This window comes from Mastigoproctus giganteus, chromosome 6 (assembly GCF_048544385.1).
Source record: "Mastigoproctus giganteus isolate SK-2022 chromosome 6, ASM4854438v1, whole genome shotgun sequence".
Classification (NCBI taxonomy): Eukaryota; Metazoa; Arthropoda; class Arachnida; order Uropygi; family Thelyphonidae; genus Mastigoproctus; species Mastigoproctus giganteus.
Window position 1 is genome coordinate 62,195,968 of NC_143580.1, and position 19,257 is coordinate 62,215,224.

Below are 19,257 nucleotides of genomic sequence, written 5' to 3' on the forward strand. Positions count from 1 at the left end.
TTGTTTTTTTTTTGGCTGATGCTGAATAAGCTTGCTTTCTTGCATCATATGCCTATACTAATGCTAATGCTAAGAATGGCATTCAAGTGAAGCAATCAAATCTGAATGAAGTATGTTGAACTTGTTGAAAGAAATCCAAAGACAAGCAACTCCCATTGTGAGATCAGCAAAAGGGTGACTATACAAGGAAGACTTTGATTATGTGAGCTAAAGAGCTTGACAACCAGGCTGTTATTGTTATTTGGTTTTTTTTAGGAGCATTAGCAACTAAGGCCATATTGCTCCGGGATATGCGGTGGTCATTCCCTGACCTTTCCGCATCTTCTGTATTTGGTGGTGATGGGCTCGAACCCCGGTCTAATCAAGAAGCGTATGCTACGCACTGCTGCTCCTTCCCACCTGGCTATGGAGGCGCGACAACCAGGCACCTTATAGGGGACCTGATTGAAGTTTATACGACTCTGAGAGGCATTAGTGAAATGAATGAAGGCAGAATTTTCACTGTTACAAAGGATTCCAGAACTATGGGCATATATTCAAATTACATGGGATGATGTTTAGACTAGATTGTAGGAAGTTTTTTTTAGCCAGCAAGTCACTAATTACTAGAACAAACTGTCAGCATTAACTATATGTAGGTAGTTGAGGCTGACAGTTTGAAGAAATTTAAAGGTCAAGTGGATAGTTATCCTACATGAGGAGGGAATTATCCAAAAATTTAAAATTAAAGAAACAGAAAGCAGGGGGCATTCTTAAAAAAAACTCAAAAACCTGTTCACCATGCCTCACCTTATGATGTTACCTGGACCTGGTCGCCATGCCCCCCCCCCCTTAAGGTGATACCTAGATATGCCACTGCATATACATATATACAGTGGCAGACAAAAAACTGCATCACTTGTAAATTTGAGAAATCATGCAAATGGAAATCAAGACAACCAAACATACATTTTATTCCATTTACATGCACAAACTGAAATGACAAGTTAACGTAATAGTATTACATACTGTAAATCAGCAAAATAAGTCCTCAATATTTTGCTGTTCCTCCTTGAGCTGCAATTACAGCCTTGCAACAACCTGGCATAGAGTTAATCGACTTTTGGATATACAGTTGTTTTGCAAATTACAGAGTCTGGAGACTAGGCACCGGCGAGGTGATCTGATAGAGGTGTATAAAGCCTTGAATGGTTTAAGCATGTTCAATGCTGATGGGATTCTTCCTCTAGCTCAGAAAAATCACCTGAGAGGGCATAAATTCAAATTGAGGAAAGACAGATGTAGGATAGAAATGCGGAAAGTTGCCTTTAGCCAGCGGGTGGTTGGTTGGTGGAACAGACTTCCATCCCTTGTGGTGGAGGTTGATAGCCTAAATAAGTTTAAGGCTCAGCTGGACAGGTATTTTGAACGAACAGAGGGGTGAAGTGGAAGTGGGTTTTTTTTTTTTTTTTTTGGCTGATGCTGCATAAGCTTGCTTTCTTGCATCAAATGCCTCTACTAATGCTAATGCTAATATCGCTTCCTATCCGAGACCATGCAGGTTGAATTTCAATTTGTCAGAAAAAATGACGGTGTCCCATTGCTCTTTTGTCCATGAAACATGCGTTTTAGCCTAAGCAAGTCGCTTCTTCATTTGTTGGGTCAACAAAGGCTTCTTCTTCGGCCAATATGTAAGCAGGCCACATTCCGAAAGCCATCTTCGGTTAGTTCATGCACTTGTTTCAACACCAGATGACATCTCAAAGTCCAGTTTTAGATCAGGAACACTAGCATGACGATTACAAAGGCATAGCCGTGTTTCAAATATCGATCTTGGGAAGGTGTGGTCACTCTTTTATGGCCTGGTCCAGGTCTTCTCTTCTCTTCACATCACCAGTTTCATGCTTTAATTTGTGCACCCGGGATACTGTTGACTGCTGGCAGCCTATTTTATCAGTGATATCATGCTGAGAAAGCCCTTCCTGGGAGAGAGCAACAGCTACACTTTTTTTTTCTTGGTGTCAACTGAACATATGGAGCCATGCTTACACCTCCACAAAACAGAATACTAATAAGCATGTATTCCAATGCAGTGTTTATAGAAACAGCTGATGCAATACCATGCAATTAATGTGTGATGCAATAGAAACAGCTGATGCAATACCATGCAATTAATGTATGATGCAATAGAATCGTTATTTGATGCAAACCTTTGCTTTGAGACATGTGGACATGTGTTGTGTCTTATGTACGGCGGCACCTAAACATTAGTTCAACTCTGCCATGGTACATTGTGATGAGTACAGAGCTCTGTGAAATGGTCAGATACAAGTATGGTGTTATGTCTGCGAAGTGTGTCTTGTTCTGTTTTGTTGTATCTGGCCACTTAGCTACCAGGGAGCAGCGATCACCAGGATGGCTGCTCCCTAGTACCCATCCACACCATGAGGAGGCAGGCCACAACAACACAAACTGTCAAACGAAAGTGACAAGGTACTCCATCATAATGTGATTTGATAGGTAGCATAGTAAAGTACCGTTCACTATAATACGATGTGCAGTAAGCGCCAGTCATTGTGATCACGTTTGTGAATTGAATTTTAATTCTATTAAACAGCGATTCTAATTAGCAAAAATAGGAAGAATATTATCCACAGGCTATAAAAGCAAAGATATATTAAGCACAAATTTACCCTTTATTACCTTACCAATTAAAAAATTAAATGATACATGAAAATCGGAAGAACATACATGATAATCGGAATAATTAATAAGTACTGTAATAAGTATATACAAACTAGTTGACATTTCTGTTCACTGACATTTGTGGGTGGGGGTTAAAATTTAAAACAGTAAAAATATAAGCAATCAATAACAAAGAACACAGCACACACAAATTGCAAGTAACACGATACGTGCAAGTGAGAACGGAGTAATGAGTTACAAAGCTTTAAAAATAGGAATGAAGAGAAGATTCTGAATTAATTTTTTTATATGATTGAAGATTTCATGGAAGTGTAAACACATTTCACCATAATAACCCACAGAATTCCAGCTGTCAGTATTATCGCAAATTCAGTAAGATCGAGTTTACTGTCCGTTTATAATAGATTTCACTAACAGAAAAGCCCAATAAACAGATGACTGCTAATTGTTTGTAATATTTTATGGTTGTCACCTCCAGAATTTCGACCGAACCACGTGGTACCGTCGGAGACAATCGTAGGGTAATCTCCAGTGCTGCGGTCTCCTGCCCCGATTAAACGAAGTAAACCCTGGCTATTTTCTCGATTGGTTTCTGTTTCAAGATTTGCCCCAAATAAACCGGTTAATCGGCTGCCCCGATTAACCGGTGGCTCAAATAACCGGAATGCACTGTATAATTATAAATTTTAAAAAATAAATAAAAAAAATAATAAAATAAATAATAAAAAAATAAATAATAAAATAAATAATAAAAAAATAATAAAAAAATAAATAATAAAAAAATAATAAAAAAATAAATAATAATAATAAAATAAATAAATAATAATAAAAATAATAGTTAAAAAGATAAAAAATTAAAAATTAAAAAAAAAATAATAAATTCTAAAAAATAAAAATATAAACTGAAAATAGGCAAATAAAAAAATAATAAATAAATAAAAAACCGCCAAGAATAATGAATTGAGCAGTGGTCATGTAGCTTAGTGATGGGGTGGCAATCAGCAGTAGTCACGTCATTAGAGAAATCAGTAGGTAAAGTCTGGCATCCCTTATTTCAGAAAAAAATTTCAGGTAGACTTGGCCAAGGCGACACAGGGCAGAACAGAACAGAAGACTCTGTGGAATTGATCAGTGGTGTATTTGGGCCAGAACACACCGGAACAATGTTCCGGTACTTTTTTCTAAATGTCATAATAGCAAATCATTAAAGTTATACACCTAATATTATGAAACAATGGCATAATCAAAGGGGAGGGAGAAATATCTATTTTACCGATTGCTACTAAAAATATATATTAATAGTAATCTTTAAAATTAATAGATTTCTTTAAAAATTTATTTAAAAGCAAAAATATATATTTCACAATGAAACTTGAACATTTCTTACTAAAGTACAATGTGTTAGATAAAGAGATCCAACGAATGAGATATACTGTGATGTGTGCGAAAGCTGCATTTTGATTTGCCATGAGCTGAATGCTAGAAGTAGTTGTTCTATGAACCGTGAGTCTGATTCAGTTACTGTACAGTCGATGTGGCATTATCATATAGTCTTCTGGAGAACGAGTGTTCCGGTACTTTTATGTTTTTATGACGAGCATTCTGGTACTTTTTTTTTTTAGCAATACACCTCTGGAATCTATGCCAGAATCATATGAAGAGAGGAAAACATATACAGTCAATGATGTCGGGTAAAATCACAATTCAGTTATAAGGCAGATATACTGATAGTAGGGAAAACGGTTAGCTGGTGCCGTCTTGTTAAAAATTTCTTTTGCAAATTCTTGAAAGATTTCAAGAGTTTCCTTATTTGTAATTAAATTGTGTTCATTTCCAGGAGCAAAGCGATGAGATGTAGTTGAGATCTGTTGCCGAAGGTCTTGGTAAATTGGGCAAGAGTAAATTACGTGCTGCTAGTCCTCGATGCCATCACATTAGCAAGAATCTGTAGTGGTCAGATTAAATTGTAAGAACTTTGCATTCAATGATCCATGACCTGTTATTAAGTATGATGTGCAGAGACTGGGAAAGAACCATTTCTGTACAGTGTTGGAAGAGGTAAATGAGATGTCAGGTATAAACGACTTGATTACAATACCTTTAGTAGACAAGGACCACCTGGATTGCCAACAGTTGGTTAGAAGATTCCAGCATTTCTCTTTTTCTTTCTCTGGGTCAGCAATTGGATTGACAGTAATATTAAGGAGAGTAATAAGTATCCCTTTTCTAATATAATAGCAGAGACCTTTATAAATAACATAAAGGTCCGCGGGTAAAGTGCCTGCAATAGCTTGTAGCACTGCTGTGGAGACTGTATGGCATGTTCGAAGCAGAGCCAAGAGAAAAGACCTTTGTATAGTATCCAGTTGAGATTTTATGGTAAGAAGGATGGCCCTTTGAAACCAAATACAGGAGGCATATGATAGAATAGAGATAAAGAAGGTACAATACAAGATATGGAGAGTATTGTTTTTTAGTCCCCATTCTTTCCTAGAAATTCTGAAGAGCATTAATTACAGTTCTTAATCTTTTTAGAGAGATGCTGTGAGTGTGATGAGGAGGCTAGACAGTCATCTAGGAGAACACCAAGGTGTTTGTGTCTGGACACTAGAGGAAGTGAATTTCCTTGATATTTTATTACTGGAGGCCTACCATAATTTAGTCTTCCCTTAAAGATCATCATTTTTGTTTTTGTCACTGAAACAGTGAGCTTATTTTGAGTGGCCCAGTCGGATAGTTTGGAGAGAATATTATCTGCAGAAGTTTCTAGATCCCTTCTGGAATTTCCGTGGACAAGAATGGATAAGTCATCGGCATAAGCTATTGTATTTATATTAGTCAGGTCATCATTTAGGATAAGCCAATCATTTAGGACTAAGTTCCACACTAGGGGTCCAAGAAGAGACCCTTGGGGGCAGCCATGAGTAATATGTCTGGATATAGACTGGTGTTTAGTTTGTATCAAGACAAAGCGATTACTAAAATAGTCCTTTATGAGAAGGTATAATAACTGAGGGCAATTTGCAACTCTAAGACAACGAAGGACACTCCCCCACCATAGTGTATCGAAAGCACCGTCGAAGTCTATAAATAAAATTCGAGTATATTTAAATGTGGATTCATCTATGAGCTTTTTCATTTGAAACAGTGCATCTTCACAACCCCAGCCTGGTGAAAAGCCATATTGAAGGGATGAATTTAAGTTGGCCTCCACAAGCAGTGAATTAATTCTAAGACTGATTAAATAGATTCAAGCAGTTTTCCTAAGCGGGAAAGCAAGGCAATTGGCCTGTAAGATTTGGGTCATGCTGAGGTTTTCCTGGCTTTGGTAAAATTTTCAATAAAGCTGATTTCCAAATAACAGGAAAGGTACTAAATTCTAAGCATTCGTTAAAGAGGAAAAGCATGTGATTTGGACATAGCTCATAGAAGCATTTAAGAAAAATACATTCCAGTAGATCTATTCTGACATCACCCAGTGGTCAGGAGCGAGAGTGTATAGCACGCGTTCCTTGAGTGTACCGGGGTTCAAACCCATGACTACTAAATACGATAAATATCTGTATTGACGATTTATTGTAAACTCCACTGACTTGGTTGTCGTGCTGGAGTATAAACAGAAAATTTATTTAGGCCTGACGTAGCCCAGTGGTCAGGAGCGAGAGTGCATTGTACGCATTCCTTGAGTGGACCGGGGTTCAAACCCATGACTACTAAATACGATAAATATCTGTATTGACAATTTATTGTAAACTCCACTGACTTGGTTGTCGTGCTGGAGTATAAACAGAAAATTTTTAGGCCTGACATAGCCCAGTGGTCAGGAGCAAGAGTGCATTGTATGCGTTTCTTGAGTGGACCGAGGTTCAAACACATGACTGCTAAATACGATAAATATTTGTATTGACGATTTATTGTAAACTCCACTGACTTGGTTGTCGTGCCGGAGTATAAACAGAAATTTTTTTTTTTTTTTATTCCAGGACATTTGTCCTTTTTCATTGAATTAACTGCAGATTAATTCAATCCAATGAGAAAGGCAACATTGAAGTGGGAGTGAACAAACAAAATGACTATAATCAAACAGTATCTTATACATTTCACCAAAAATGTTACTTTTTTTTAAGGTGATGCAGTTTTTTTTGTCCTGATATGCAGTGGTAAATCATAGTAACTTTTTTTGTTACTATGATTTACTACTGTATTATGAAGATTTTAGGGCTGAAAGCCTCAGACTAAGGGAAATTTCACTAATTGAACATTGAGAAAATTACTGTTACTTATTCTTGGCAGATACCACCACCCAGCCAGCACCATTTCAGAGCTTGTTAGCCTCTCATCATTGGGTGGTGATATTCATTGCCACTCAGATAAGACCATTTCAAGGCTTGTTGGCCTCTCATCAGTTTTAGGCACCCTGGTGAGTATTAGCAGGGTACCTACTCGCCCACCGATGAGAGGCCAACAAGCCTTGAAACAGTGCTGTCTGAGTGATGGTATCCACCAAGAATAAGTAATGTTATTCTTCTCCATTGGTGAAGTGGTGCATATTTCAGGTAGCACATTATCAGGACAAATCATTGTAAAGGCATTCACAACACGAGGTATAACAAACACGAGGTATAACAAACACAATGCCATTTCACCTAGTTTGGAAATTTACTACAAACTAAAATGATGCCACACACTAACTTGTTCGATTAGTAGAATTACATTAAATGTTCTTTTGCTGATATTATGAACTACTGATATAACATCCTTTTGAAATAATGACTATTTTCCTCATTCTTCTGAGGGGTCACTATAAAGAGCATCAACAATATTTCCGTTTTCTACATTACAACAAAAAATATTGTTATAAAGTCGAGTAGGGTACAAAATACACCACTCACCCTGAGCACCATATAAGCGATGGTTATTGTTGTTATAGGGTTTTAGGCACATCAGCAACTTAGGCAATATTGTGCTGTACATAATATGTCAATAAATTGTATGTGGTCTGTGGATGATTTTTCTATTTGCTGGATAAAAAAAATCCGAGTTTGCTGGAGAAAAACCATGCTACCTCGCCTGATGTGACTAACTCAGCCACATTGTGAAAAAGTCCCATAAAAGTTCCTCTTTTCATTGACAGGATTCAAACTCAAATCTTTTCCACCCAGTCTGTGTGCAGGATGGTGTTTATACTAACTGCTACTCATGGGGGACACATCCCTATGGCTGACACTGGGCGTAGGAGCAAATAATATTTCTTTATAGCAGATTAAATGAACAGAATAATCAAAATGTATAATTATAATCCAACTTTATCTGAATCAAAATAAAAATGTTAGTTGAAAATATCTTTAACCTGGCCAGAAGCCATTTACTGACCAAAGGATGAACTGTAGCAATGCATTAATAAAACTGCTAATGAGTTGGAACTCATGTTTTTGATATGCAAACATCTTTGGTGGTATCTACTAAATTATGGACGGTAGTAAAATCAATCTGTCACGATTTTGCGATGCGGAAATTGTCATTTGACGTCATTTCCTTTTCATAACAAATAAAAACAGAGTAAGGAGAGGAGATCGTGCAAAGTATCATGGGAGGTGATCTTGGATGTGCTCACAGCTGGCATAAACCAGCTCTTTGTGGAAAAACGTTTATGATTCGGGAATGCCACTTAGGTGGCTTTGGGCTAACCAATGTGACCTGTGGCAGAAACCTTTTGGTAATCAGAGAAATGAATATCTTGAGGGAAGTGATCTCAGATGTGATCATAGCTGGCATAAACTAGCTCTGAGCACATACAAGATCATTACATTGCATGTGCTTCAGCCTTACCAGTTGAAGTGCATGGAATGTAGGCATTACAGTACCCGTCTGTATTACTGAAGCCGTTGTATATTTCCATCAAGAGGCGACTCATAAACGTCTTTACACAACCAGCTGGGCCGGTCAAGGATATTTTAATTGGTTCATGATTGGGAGATAACAGACTCCAAATTACATGTACGAGTAGAATCTTTTGCTAGTCATTGGCCATTCTCATTAAGTTGCAGAAGTCCTCATTGGTCATCAAATTTTCACATTTCTTTGCAATTGTACTGAGTCGGTTGAGCATAGTGAGCTTTAGATCCTCATTTCATCTCTGTTTGGATGACTGTAAAAGTTTCGAAAGAGGTCTTCTCGCAGTTGCGTTACAAGGCTAAGCAGGTCATTACCATATGCTTCATCAGGGTAACCATTGTCGTTGTCTTGACACATCATCTTACATATTTCAATTGTTCTGCGAATTGTCCAATACCAATTTATACAGTTTACGATCTAGTATTAGCTCTTCATTGTCATCGTAGATCTTGATATAGTTAATCTCTGTTTCTCTTTGCAAAATGGAATGTGCAGAGTTACCACTCGCACTTGTGATCTGGCACTTAACAAGATCCTTGGCTCAGGATCTTGTTGAGATCCTGAGCCAAGTCATAGTTTCAATAGCGTATTACTCACGGATACTGTCGTTTCCTGCAGATCTTGTTAGCACTGCATGTGTAATTTGTGACAAAAGCATGGCAGAGTAACATGATAGTATGATTGTAACAATACAAATACTTCTATTGTTGCGATTATACTAATCAACAAATGGCTACAATCAAATGGGTAATTAGACTATTGGCCAAACCACTTCCAAATGTTGATTCGGTAGGGTAAGCAGTGGGCGTGTGCATAAATTACGTCATTCATGATTTCAGTTATAGCTGTCCGAAATTTAGTAGGTGTTGTCAAAGATGTTTACACAAAAAAACATTTTTTTTTGTGTATACTGGGTACACATGCGCTTTTTTTTAAATTAAATATACAAATCTAATTTTAAAAAAAAAAGTGCATGTGTACCCTGTATATACGAAATAGGTTTTATGTGAAAACATTTTACTGAATTTGTACCAAATTTTTCACGAAAATTACGCAAATTACGTCACTTCCTAAATGACGCTAATGCAGTCACTAACATTGATTTGGTAGAGTAACCGGTGGGCGTGAGTCTGTTACTTTATCGAATCAACAAATTTGTCACGAAAATGCGAACGGAAATGATGCAAATTACATCACTTCCTAAATGATGATATACCAAGTGACTAAATTTGCGTGATTTCCGTTTCACATTTTCGTGACCAATTGGTTTTACTTCACCTAGAAATTTAGTAGGCTCGGGCAAAAATGTTTACACATCAAAAATGTGTGCAGTAGCCATTTGAAATGCATATTGTTTAAAAAGTAACTCGCTAATAAATTGTTTTGGCTATGCTTTATTTGTATTTTTTTTTTATTATTTAACTTTTAACAGTTTAGCCATGCTGTTATTGCTTACACGGTAAATTATACAATGTATAATTTACATTAGGACCGTTCCTGAGAGAAGGGGTGATGCAGTGAGTGCAGTTCACCTGGGCCCAAACTGAAAAAGCTCTCGAATTCCAAAAGGTGGGGGAAAGGGACCTCAATCCAGGCAATGAGAACTCCTCAACACTGATTCTCGCACTGAGCTCCCCTTGAACTCTAGCACCAGGGTACAACTATCGTGACTCAATCTTCATTTTAAATAGGATAAAATTTAATGGTTAATTTTATAATTTGCATGTTAATTTTTCGCCTTTCATTGGTGAGAACTTACCAATAATTTTTCATATAAGATCCTGTTAAGCTGAAACCCGTAAAATGAATGTGATAAAATAAAAAAACTAGAACTCAAACAAATTTCATATCTTTTAAAGCAAATCCTACAGTTTACTTCACATTGGTTCGACTACAACAAGAAAAAAAACGGGCTTTACATCTTGGTTTTCACTTATAGTACTTTTATTATATTTTAGTTTTAGGAGTAATTTTGCACTTCATTGTTTTTCCTTCCATATGCTCTCTCTCCTTTATCGCTACACGAAAGGTTTACGAAGTCTCCACATATCGATCGCTCATTGCTAAAGAATGTCTCCCATGAGAATGGAAGCAAATCGAGCTAAACAGCAGCGGAAGAAAATCGATTTTTGTCTCCCACGTGTAAAGAGCATCCGAAAGATAAAGTACCGTGCGTTGTTCGAAAACAATTTATCCTCTAAGCTAAAATTACTAAATTGAATCAAATTCTCACCAGAATCTAAAGTTTTGCCAAGAACTTCTTGCGAATCCGGTCCTGCGCCAATGGAATTAAATGCTTTTACCACAATTCCGTACATAGTAGATCTTTGGAGACTTTTAATTCTGAAACGGCCTTCATGAGGGGTGGAATCGACTGTATGATATACATAGCTTTGTGGACTGTCATGAACTTTATAACCCACATAGTACCCTTGAAGGATCCCATTTCGACCAACGGAAGGTGGGGGCTAAAAGTAAAATAAAATCAAAATGAATTAGGACATGATCATTTTTTCAAAATGCATTTTAAAAGCATTATTCACGTAATATAATTCATGGTGTTTGCCCTATATAAATGCATATCTGTGTAGAAGACAAAAAACAACTTCATATCAATTATAATAAAATACTTTTAACAGTAATTATGACTATTTTTTCGTAATTCACAAATAACAGTCAATTAAATCATTAATTTCCGCCTTTGTGCTAAATTGAATTGTAGTCTTCCCTAGTAATATTTATCACAATGATAGAATCCCGATTCTTTATATAAGCTTCCCATCTACATCACTTTAGCAATCTCTGCCATCAAAATTCCTGCTAGAAATTTTGCTAGCAGGGACAAGGTGATTATATGGTCAAGCCACACCTTGAGTACTGCACACAGGTTTGGAGTTCTCGTTTTAAGAAGGTGTAGAGTTGATGGAACAGATACAGGGAACGACAACGCGATTGACGAGGGCAACAAAGGGGGTGTTCTTACCAAGAATGGCTTCAGTTCTGCAAACTGCAGCGCCTGGAGACTACCCCAGGGGCTCAACATCTGGTGAGTATGGGCTTGGCAAACCCAGGGTCCTGAGCTGGATAACACCATTCTTCTCTTTCTTGGTGATTCCCCTTCTATTTCTCTCTATCAGGGTAATGCAGGATTTTTTTTTTTTTGGCTGGTGCAGCATAAGCCTCAGGCTTCCTTGCACCATATGGCTAATAATAATAACAACAAGCGCCTGCGAGGTGATCTGAATGAGGTGTTTAACGCTTCGAATGGTTTGAGCAAACTCAATACTGATGGAATTCTTCCTCTTGCTCAGACTACCCACATGACAGAGCATAATTTCAATCAACCACACGGATGGAAGCTTGTTCCAACGGATGGCTGATTGTTGGAACAAGCTTCTTGTGGAAGTAGACAGGTTAATTAAAAACTACATAAACTATTGGAGGGGATGGATAGGTGAAATGGGATTTTTATTTATTTACTTCTTTTTGTTTTTTGGTTGATGCTGTATAAGCTTGCTTTCTTGCATCATTCACCACTGTCAATGCTAATACTTTTTTTTTATTCACTTAGTGCTCCTTTCGGCAACAGAGCAGCAGCACTTCATTTTTCTTATAAACCAAACCAGAGGACCCACCGTGAAATCAACAGAACAGCCTTCGTGGATAGTACACCGATCACAATCTCAACGTTTTGACGACATCTATTAATCTTTCTTCATAGTCACCAGCCAGAAAGATATACTGCTACCGATGAATATACTTTCCGTGGTAATGCTTTTAGAACGCCTGTTTACCTTTGAAACCAGTGATGAAACTAACACACGGACAGATCTGACACACTAGGGCGAGCGAGTGCCTTGTTAAGAAATTGTCAGCACACCTTGTCATCCGTTTGGTAGCTAGTGAACTGTGAGCAGGGGAATTTTTACCTTTCATCAACATTCTTCGCTGTTTTTTCGTGAGAGCTGTACGCAAACGGCACAGACCCTCGTGGGTAGCACAGTTGGTAGGATCTCTGTACTCCCCACACCGAGTGGAAATGACCTGAGTTTTAGTCCCGTCAATGATAGGAGGAATTTTTATGGGCTTTTTTCACAATGTGGCTGAATTAGCTGGTCTCAGGCGAGGGTATCACGGTTTTTTCTCCCGGAAACTTGAGTTTTTTGTCCAGCAAACAGCAAGTCGACCTCAGAACACTCAGAATTTACAGATAACATACACGGAGAAATATGGCCATAGTCGCTGATGCTCCTAAAACCTTACAACAACAATAACAGCACAGCTGTTTGGAACAATACATCATGGTGATGCTCTTTCAAAGAAAATTGGGAAAAATCACACTACGTTCGCTGTAGAAACCTCTGCTGATTGTGATCGGTTATATTACATCATTCTGCACACTATTTTTGATACATAATGTAACCAAGATTATTATTACACGTTATGAATGAAAATTAAATTATAGCTGGTATATTTTACTGGAAAACAGCAGGTGATTCTTAATTTGGTGCCAATTGGCGCAAAAATCTCAAATTCAACCAGAATTCTCTGTTTTGTTTGTTAAGCGCCAAAGAAACTAAGGCTGTAAGGTGTCAATATATTGTATTTGTAATTGTGTGTATTCTTCTGTACGTTACTTGACAATAAATCCGAGTTTCCAGATAAAACCATGCAATCCTTGCTGGTCCCAAACTCAGCCACATTGTGCAAATGTGGATATCAGATTGTGGATATTGGGATATCAGAGACGTGGTGTCACACAGATATAAGGAATGCAGAACTGGAATTTGGTGAGTACAACGTCTACAGAAAGGATAGACAGGATAGGAAGGGAGGAGGGGTTATGCTATTAGTTAAAAAACACATAAAATCCAAGGAAGTGAAGCCAGTTGACATCGCTGGACAGTGCAGTGTTGAGTCAGTTTGGTGTGACATAAGCATAGGTAAATCAAAATTGAGAGTAGGAGTGTGCTATAGGCCTAATGACTCTGATGAGTATAATAAGATACTGTACAGGAAAATAGAGTGGGCCAGTAAATCAGAGAGTCTTATAATGGGGGATTTTAATTTCCCAGATATTGACTGGAATTTGTGGGTTGGTCACTCACACACTAGCAAGGCTTTTGTGGATTTATTGGATGATTGTTTTCTACACCAGCATGTTCGGGAGGCAACTAGAGGGAGTAATACTCTTGATCTGATTATCAGTAGTGATTCTTCATGCATTAGGAATCTGCAGATAAATGAACCACTGGGTGGCAGTGATCACAGTGTGCTGAAGTGGGATTTACTCAAGGAGGTAACTACCATCAGAGGTAAAGGGAAGGGTTTTTGCTTTCGTAAAGGAGACTATGCTGGTCTGAGACAGTATTTAAATTCTATACAGTGGGACCAACTGATGATGTTACCAACAGCAAATTCAAAATGGGAAGCATTCAAGGAACTAATCTTGGAAGCTACCAGGCTTTACATACCAACCAAGAAATATTGTTCAAGGTTCAGGCCTAAATGGTTGTCAGATGAACTAATGAGACATATGGCAGAGAAGAAAAATGCATGGGATACATACAAATTAATGGGTGACGTGGAAGCCTATGATAGATATAAGTTGGTCTGTAACCAAGTCACAAAGGAGATTAGGCAGGCAAAGGCAGATTATGAGAAATCCTTGGCAAAGGATGCAAAGAAAAACAGAAAAGAGTTCTTTACCTATTTAAACTCAAGAAGGAAAGGGATGAATCAGATTGGTCCACTGGATGTTGATGGTTCAACAGTTGTGGATCCAGCTCAGGTGGCTAACAATCTAAACGAGTATTTTGCATCTACATTCACACATGAGGAGTTATTCAGGAAGGGGAATGTCGTAGGTGAAGTAAACATTGGCAGTGAGCTAGATGATTTTCTAATAACTGAGAGGAAAGTGGAGGAGAAATTGTTGAGGATAAACATAAAAAAGGCACCCGGGGTGGATGGGATCTATCCAGTTATATTAAAGGAGGCAGCAAAGGAAGTAAGCAAACCCCTAGCCATAATTATGAGAGCTTCTTTGGACTCAGGGGAGGTACCCATGGACTGGAGATGTGCAAATGTAACCCCAATTCACAAAGGAGGATCAAAGGCTGACACAAGTAATTATAGACCTGTTAGTTTAACTTCGGTTCCAGGAAAATTAATGGAGGCACTGGTTAAAGAAGCACTGCAGGATCATCTGGACAAGAATTCAGTTATAGCTCAGACACAGCATGGGTTTGTTAAGGGCAGGTCTTGTCTGACCAATTTGATTGGATACTATGATGTAGTCACAAAAGAACTGGATGCAGGGAATAACTTTGATATTATATATTTGGATCTTAGAAAGGCTTTTGATACTGTTGCGCATGGAAGACTGCTGCACAAATTGGAGAAGTGTGGCATTCGAGGCAAATTGCTGCTATGGATAAAGGGATGGTTGAGTGGCAGAAGACAGAGAGTGGTAATCAATGGACACTGCTCAACGTGGACTAATGTTATTAGTGGAGTTCCTCAGGGTTCAGTGTTGGGTCCATTGTTGTTTTCTGTATTTATAAATGATATTGATGATGGTGTATCAGGCTTAATGTCCAAGTTTGCAGACGATACAAAGGTTGGCAGGGTTGTTAAGGACACTACTGATACTATGCTGCTGCAACAGGATCTGGAAAGGTTGAGCAAATGGGCTGAGAGGTGGCAAATGAAGTTTAACATTGACAAATGTAAAGTACTACATATGGGAAACAGTAACCCCAGATCAACGTATCAACTCTGTGGTACTACGCTGACAGTGGTAGAGAATGAAAAGGACCTGGGGGTAATTGTGCAGGCAGATATGAAGTTCTCTGAGCAGTGCAGACGAGCTGCAAGAGTAGCTCATGGTGTCTTGTCAATGATATACAGGAATTTTTCTAGCAGGGACAGGGATGTGATTATTCCCTTGTATAAGGCATTGGTCAGGCCACACCTTGAGTACTGTATACAGGTCTGGAGGCCTCATTTCAAGAAGGATGTAGAGCTGCTGGAACGAGTACAGAGAAGGGCAACAAGATTAGTGAATGGAACAAAGGGTTGCTCTTACGAAGAAAGGCTTAAGTTTTGCAAATTACAGAGCCTGGAGACTAGGCATCGCCGAGGTGATCTGATAGAGGTGTACAAGGCTTTGAATGGCTTGAGCATGCTCAATGCCGATGGAATTCTTCCTCTTGCTCAGAATAATCACCTGAGAGGGCATAAATTCAAATTGAGGAAGGACGGATGTCGGATAGATGTGCGGAAATTCGCCTTTAGCCAGCGGGCAGTTGGTTTGTGGAATAGACTTCCATCGCTTGTTGTTGAAGTTGATAGCCTAAACAAATTTAAGGCTCAGCTGGACAGGTATTTCGAACGAATTGAGGGGTGAAATGGGAGTAGTGGTTGTTTTTTTTTCTTTTTTTTTCTTTTTTTTTTGGCTGATGCTGAATAAGCTTGCTTTCTTGCATCATATGCCTCTACTAATGCTAATGCTAATGTATCCCCAATTCATAAAGGGGATCGAAGGGTGACACGAGTAATTACAGACCAGTTAGTTTAACTTCTGTTACGGGTAAAATAATGGAGTCACTGGTTAAAGATGCTATATCTTCAAACAGGCCTATGGGGCTGGGAATTTCCATACTATAATAATTAATGATAAACACCAGCCAAGAAATTAAACTGAAAATTTACTATACAATGAAATAATATACAATGAAATGTGATGAAAATAAAAAATAAAAACACTGATTAAATTATAGTTACAATATAATTTAAAATATAGTTAATAGCAATAAAATTAATTAAAATAAACTAGGTTAAAAGCGATAAAACAATGAAACCTGGAGCTTTCGGAGAACTGCCGTCTCCTTCTTCAACAGCATACTACCAGTGCTAAGACACATCCTTAAGTAGCCGGTCCATGGCACTCATGCACGTGATCATCAGACACATGATCTACATTCTCCATGCGCGTATCGGAAATGGAAGTGGCTCGGGAGCGTGTCAAACAGAAACGGTCATCCCTTCTGAGGACAACTGCCTCAAACAGGGGGTGTAAACGGATCCCCCTGTCCTTATTAATAGTATTGTGACTGGATGAACCGATTCGCAAGCTCTCGAGCCACTTGCGTTCCCAAAATCCATGGGCGCGGTCAGTAATGACCGCGTCTTCAGGGGAGATCCGATGCTGCTTTTCCCAGAAATGCTCTGCCACAGCAGACCTCGCATAGTTAGCAGTCTTGATAGCGGTCGTGTGTTCCCGCAGACGGTCCTTTAAACGTCGCCCCGTTTCCCCCACATAACACTCCTCACAATCCGGGCACTTAATCTCGTAGACCACATTGCTAGTATGGTCCTGGGCTACGGGATCTTTAACTTGGAATATCACTGTGTGCAACCTCCGACCCGGAAGTTGCACACAGCGAGTCTGGCACTCCCGCAATGCCCGTACAATACGTTCTGAAAGGCCCGGATAGTAAGGAATGTATGCAGTAGCCACAGGGGCAGGCGACTCCCTACGATTGGACTCAACCCTATGAATATATCTGTCCAAGACCCTCTGGGGATATCCACATTTCCTGAGGTCTGCCATGACTTTGCAGATTTCTATTTCCTTTTCTTCAGGGGTACTACAGTGGGTCCCCACCCTATTCAACAATGCCCTGGCTACACTGTTCTTATGATGACAAGCCTGTGCTGAGCTATAATGAACAAATTGGCCACGACACATAGGCTTTCTATAGATCGTTGTTTTTAATCTAGATCCATCTCTGCTCACCAAGACATCCAGAAACGGGAGAGACCCAGCTTCTTCCACCTCCGAGGTAAATTGTATAAATGTGGAAAAGCTGTTGAGCAAATTGAGCACCTCATCTTCCTTTCCCTTTTTTAAAATAGTGAAGATATCGTCCACATATCTCCTCCTCTCGCGCATGGGGAAATTCAACTGATGAAAAACCCTAGTTTCCAGTTCCTCCATTGCCAAATTGGCCACAATGGCACTGATGGGGGAACCCATGGCCGTGCCATGGACCTGCTTATACATAACTTTTTGAAACACCATGGTAGTGCTTGCGAGGCAAAATTCAACTCCTTTACAAATATCATCAATGCTTAGTAAAGATCTAGCACTAAAGCAATCATCCCGTTCCAAGGCCGATCTTACACAATCCACCCCATGTTCAATGGGGATACATGTGAACAAGGATACCACATCAAACGAAATCATGAGTTCGTCTTCACCTATAGATTGGCTTCTCATAAAGTTCACAAATTCCTTGCTGTTCCTGATTACTAAACTGGAGCGTCCCACTATAGGAGAGATGACTCCAGCTAAAAATCCAGATAAAGCATAAGTGGGACTACCCACAAATGATACTATAGGTCTCAACGGAATGCCCACCTTGTGCGTCTTTGGGAGGCCATAAAACCGAGGTAATCGACAACCTGAGGCATGAAGAGACCAATAAACTTCTTTGGTTATTTTACCAGCCTTATGCCATCCCTGTATAATGTTGTTGACTTGTCTCTCCAAACCAGCTAACGGATTTCGATGGGTAACTTTATATATGTTGCTATCCTGTAAAAGTGGAGGAGATATGTGGACGATACCTTCACTATTTTAAAAAAGGGAAAGGAAGATGAGGTGCTCAATTTGCTCAACAGCTTTTCCACATTTATACAATTTACCTCGGAGGTGGAAGAAGCTGGGTCTCTCCCGTTTCTGGATGTCTTGGTGAGCAGAGATGGATCTAGATTAAAAACAACGATCTATAGAAAGCCTATGTGTCGTGGCCAATTTGTTCATTATAGCTCAGCACAGACTTGTCATCATAAGAACAGTGTAGCCAGGGCATTGTTGAATAGGGTGGGGACCCACTGTAGTACCCCTGAAGAAAAGGAAATAGAAATTTGCAAAGTCACGGCAGACCTCAGGAAATGTGGATACCCCCAGAGGGTCTTGAGACAAATATATTCATAGGGTTGAGTCCAATCGTAGGGAGTCGCCTGCCCCTGTGGCTACTGCATACATTCCTTACTATCCGGGCCTTTCAGAACGTATTGTACGGGCATTGCGGGAGTGCCAGACTCGCTGTGTGCAACTTCCGGGTCGGAGGTTGCACACAGTGATATCCCAAGTTAAAGATCCCGTAGCCCAGGACCATACTAGCAATGTGGTCTACGAGATTAAGTGCCCGGATTGTGAGGAGTGTTATGTGGGGGAAACGGGGCGACGTTTAAAGGGCCGTCTGCGGGAACACACGACCGCTATCAAGACTGCTAACTATGCGAGGTCTGCTGTGGCAGAGCATTTCTGGGAAAAGCAGCATCGGATCTCCCCTGAAGACGCGGTCATTACTGACCGCGCCCATGGATTTTGGGAACGCAAGTGGCTCGAGAGCTTGCGAATCGGTTCATCCAGTCACAATACTATTAATAGGGACAGGGGGATCCGTTTACACCCACTGTTTGAGGCAGTTGTCCTCAGAAGGGATGGCCGTTTCTGTTTGACACGCTCCCGAGCCACTTCCATTTCCGATACGCGCATGGAGAATGTAGATCATGTGTCTGATGATCACGTGCATGAGTACCATGGACCGGCTACTTAAGGATGTGTCTTAGCACTAGTAGTATGCTGTTGAAGAAGGAGAC

The 19,257-nt window shown here is 39.4% G+C and overlaps 1 protein-coding gene across 3 annotated transcripts in view; it reads right to left on the bottom strand.

The window, feature by feature from the left end:
* The window catches only part of LOC150084348 (cell adhesion molecule Dscam1-like), a 118,324-nt gene that overhangs the window by 44,418 nt on the left and 54,649 nt on the right, over positions 1–19,257 (bottom strand). For all 3 annotated transcript variants that reach the window (XM_090375182.1, XM_090375183.1, XM_090375181.1), the window contains exon 10: positions 10,814–11,048. In XM_090375182.1, the coding sequence (XP_090231308.1) occupies positions 10,814–11,048 (235 nt within the window). The remainder of the gene's footprint in view (positions 1–10,813; positions 11,049–19,257) is intronic.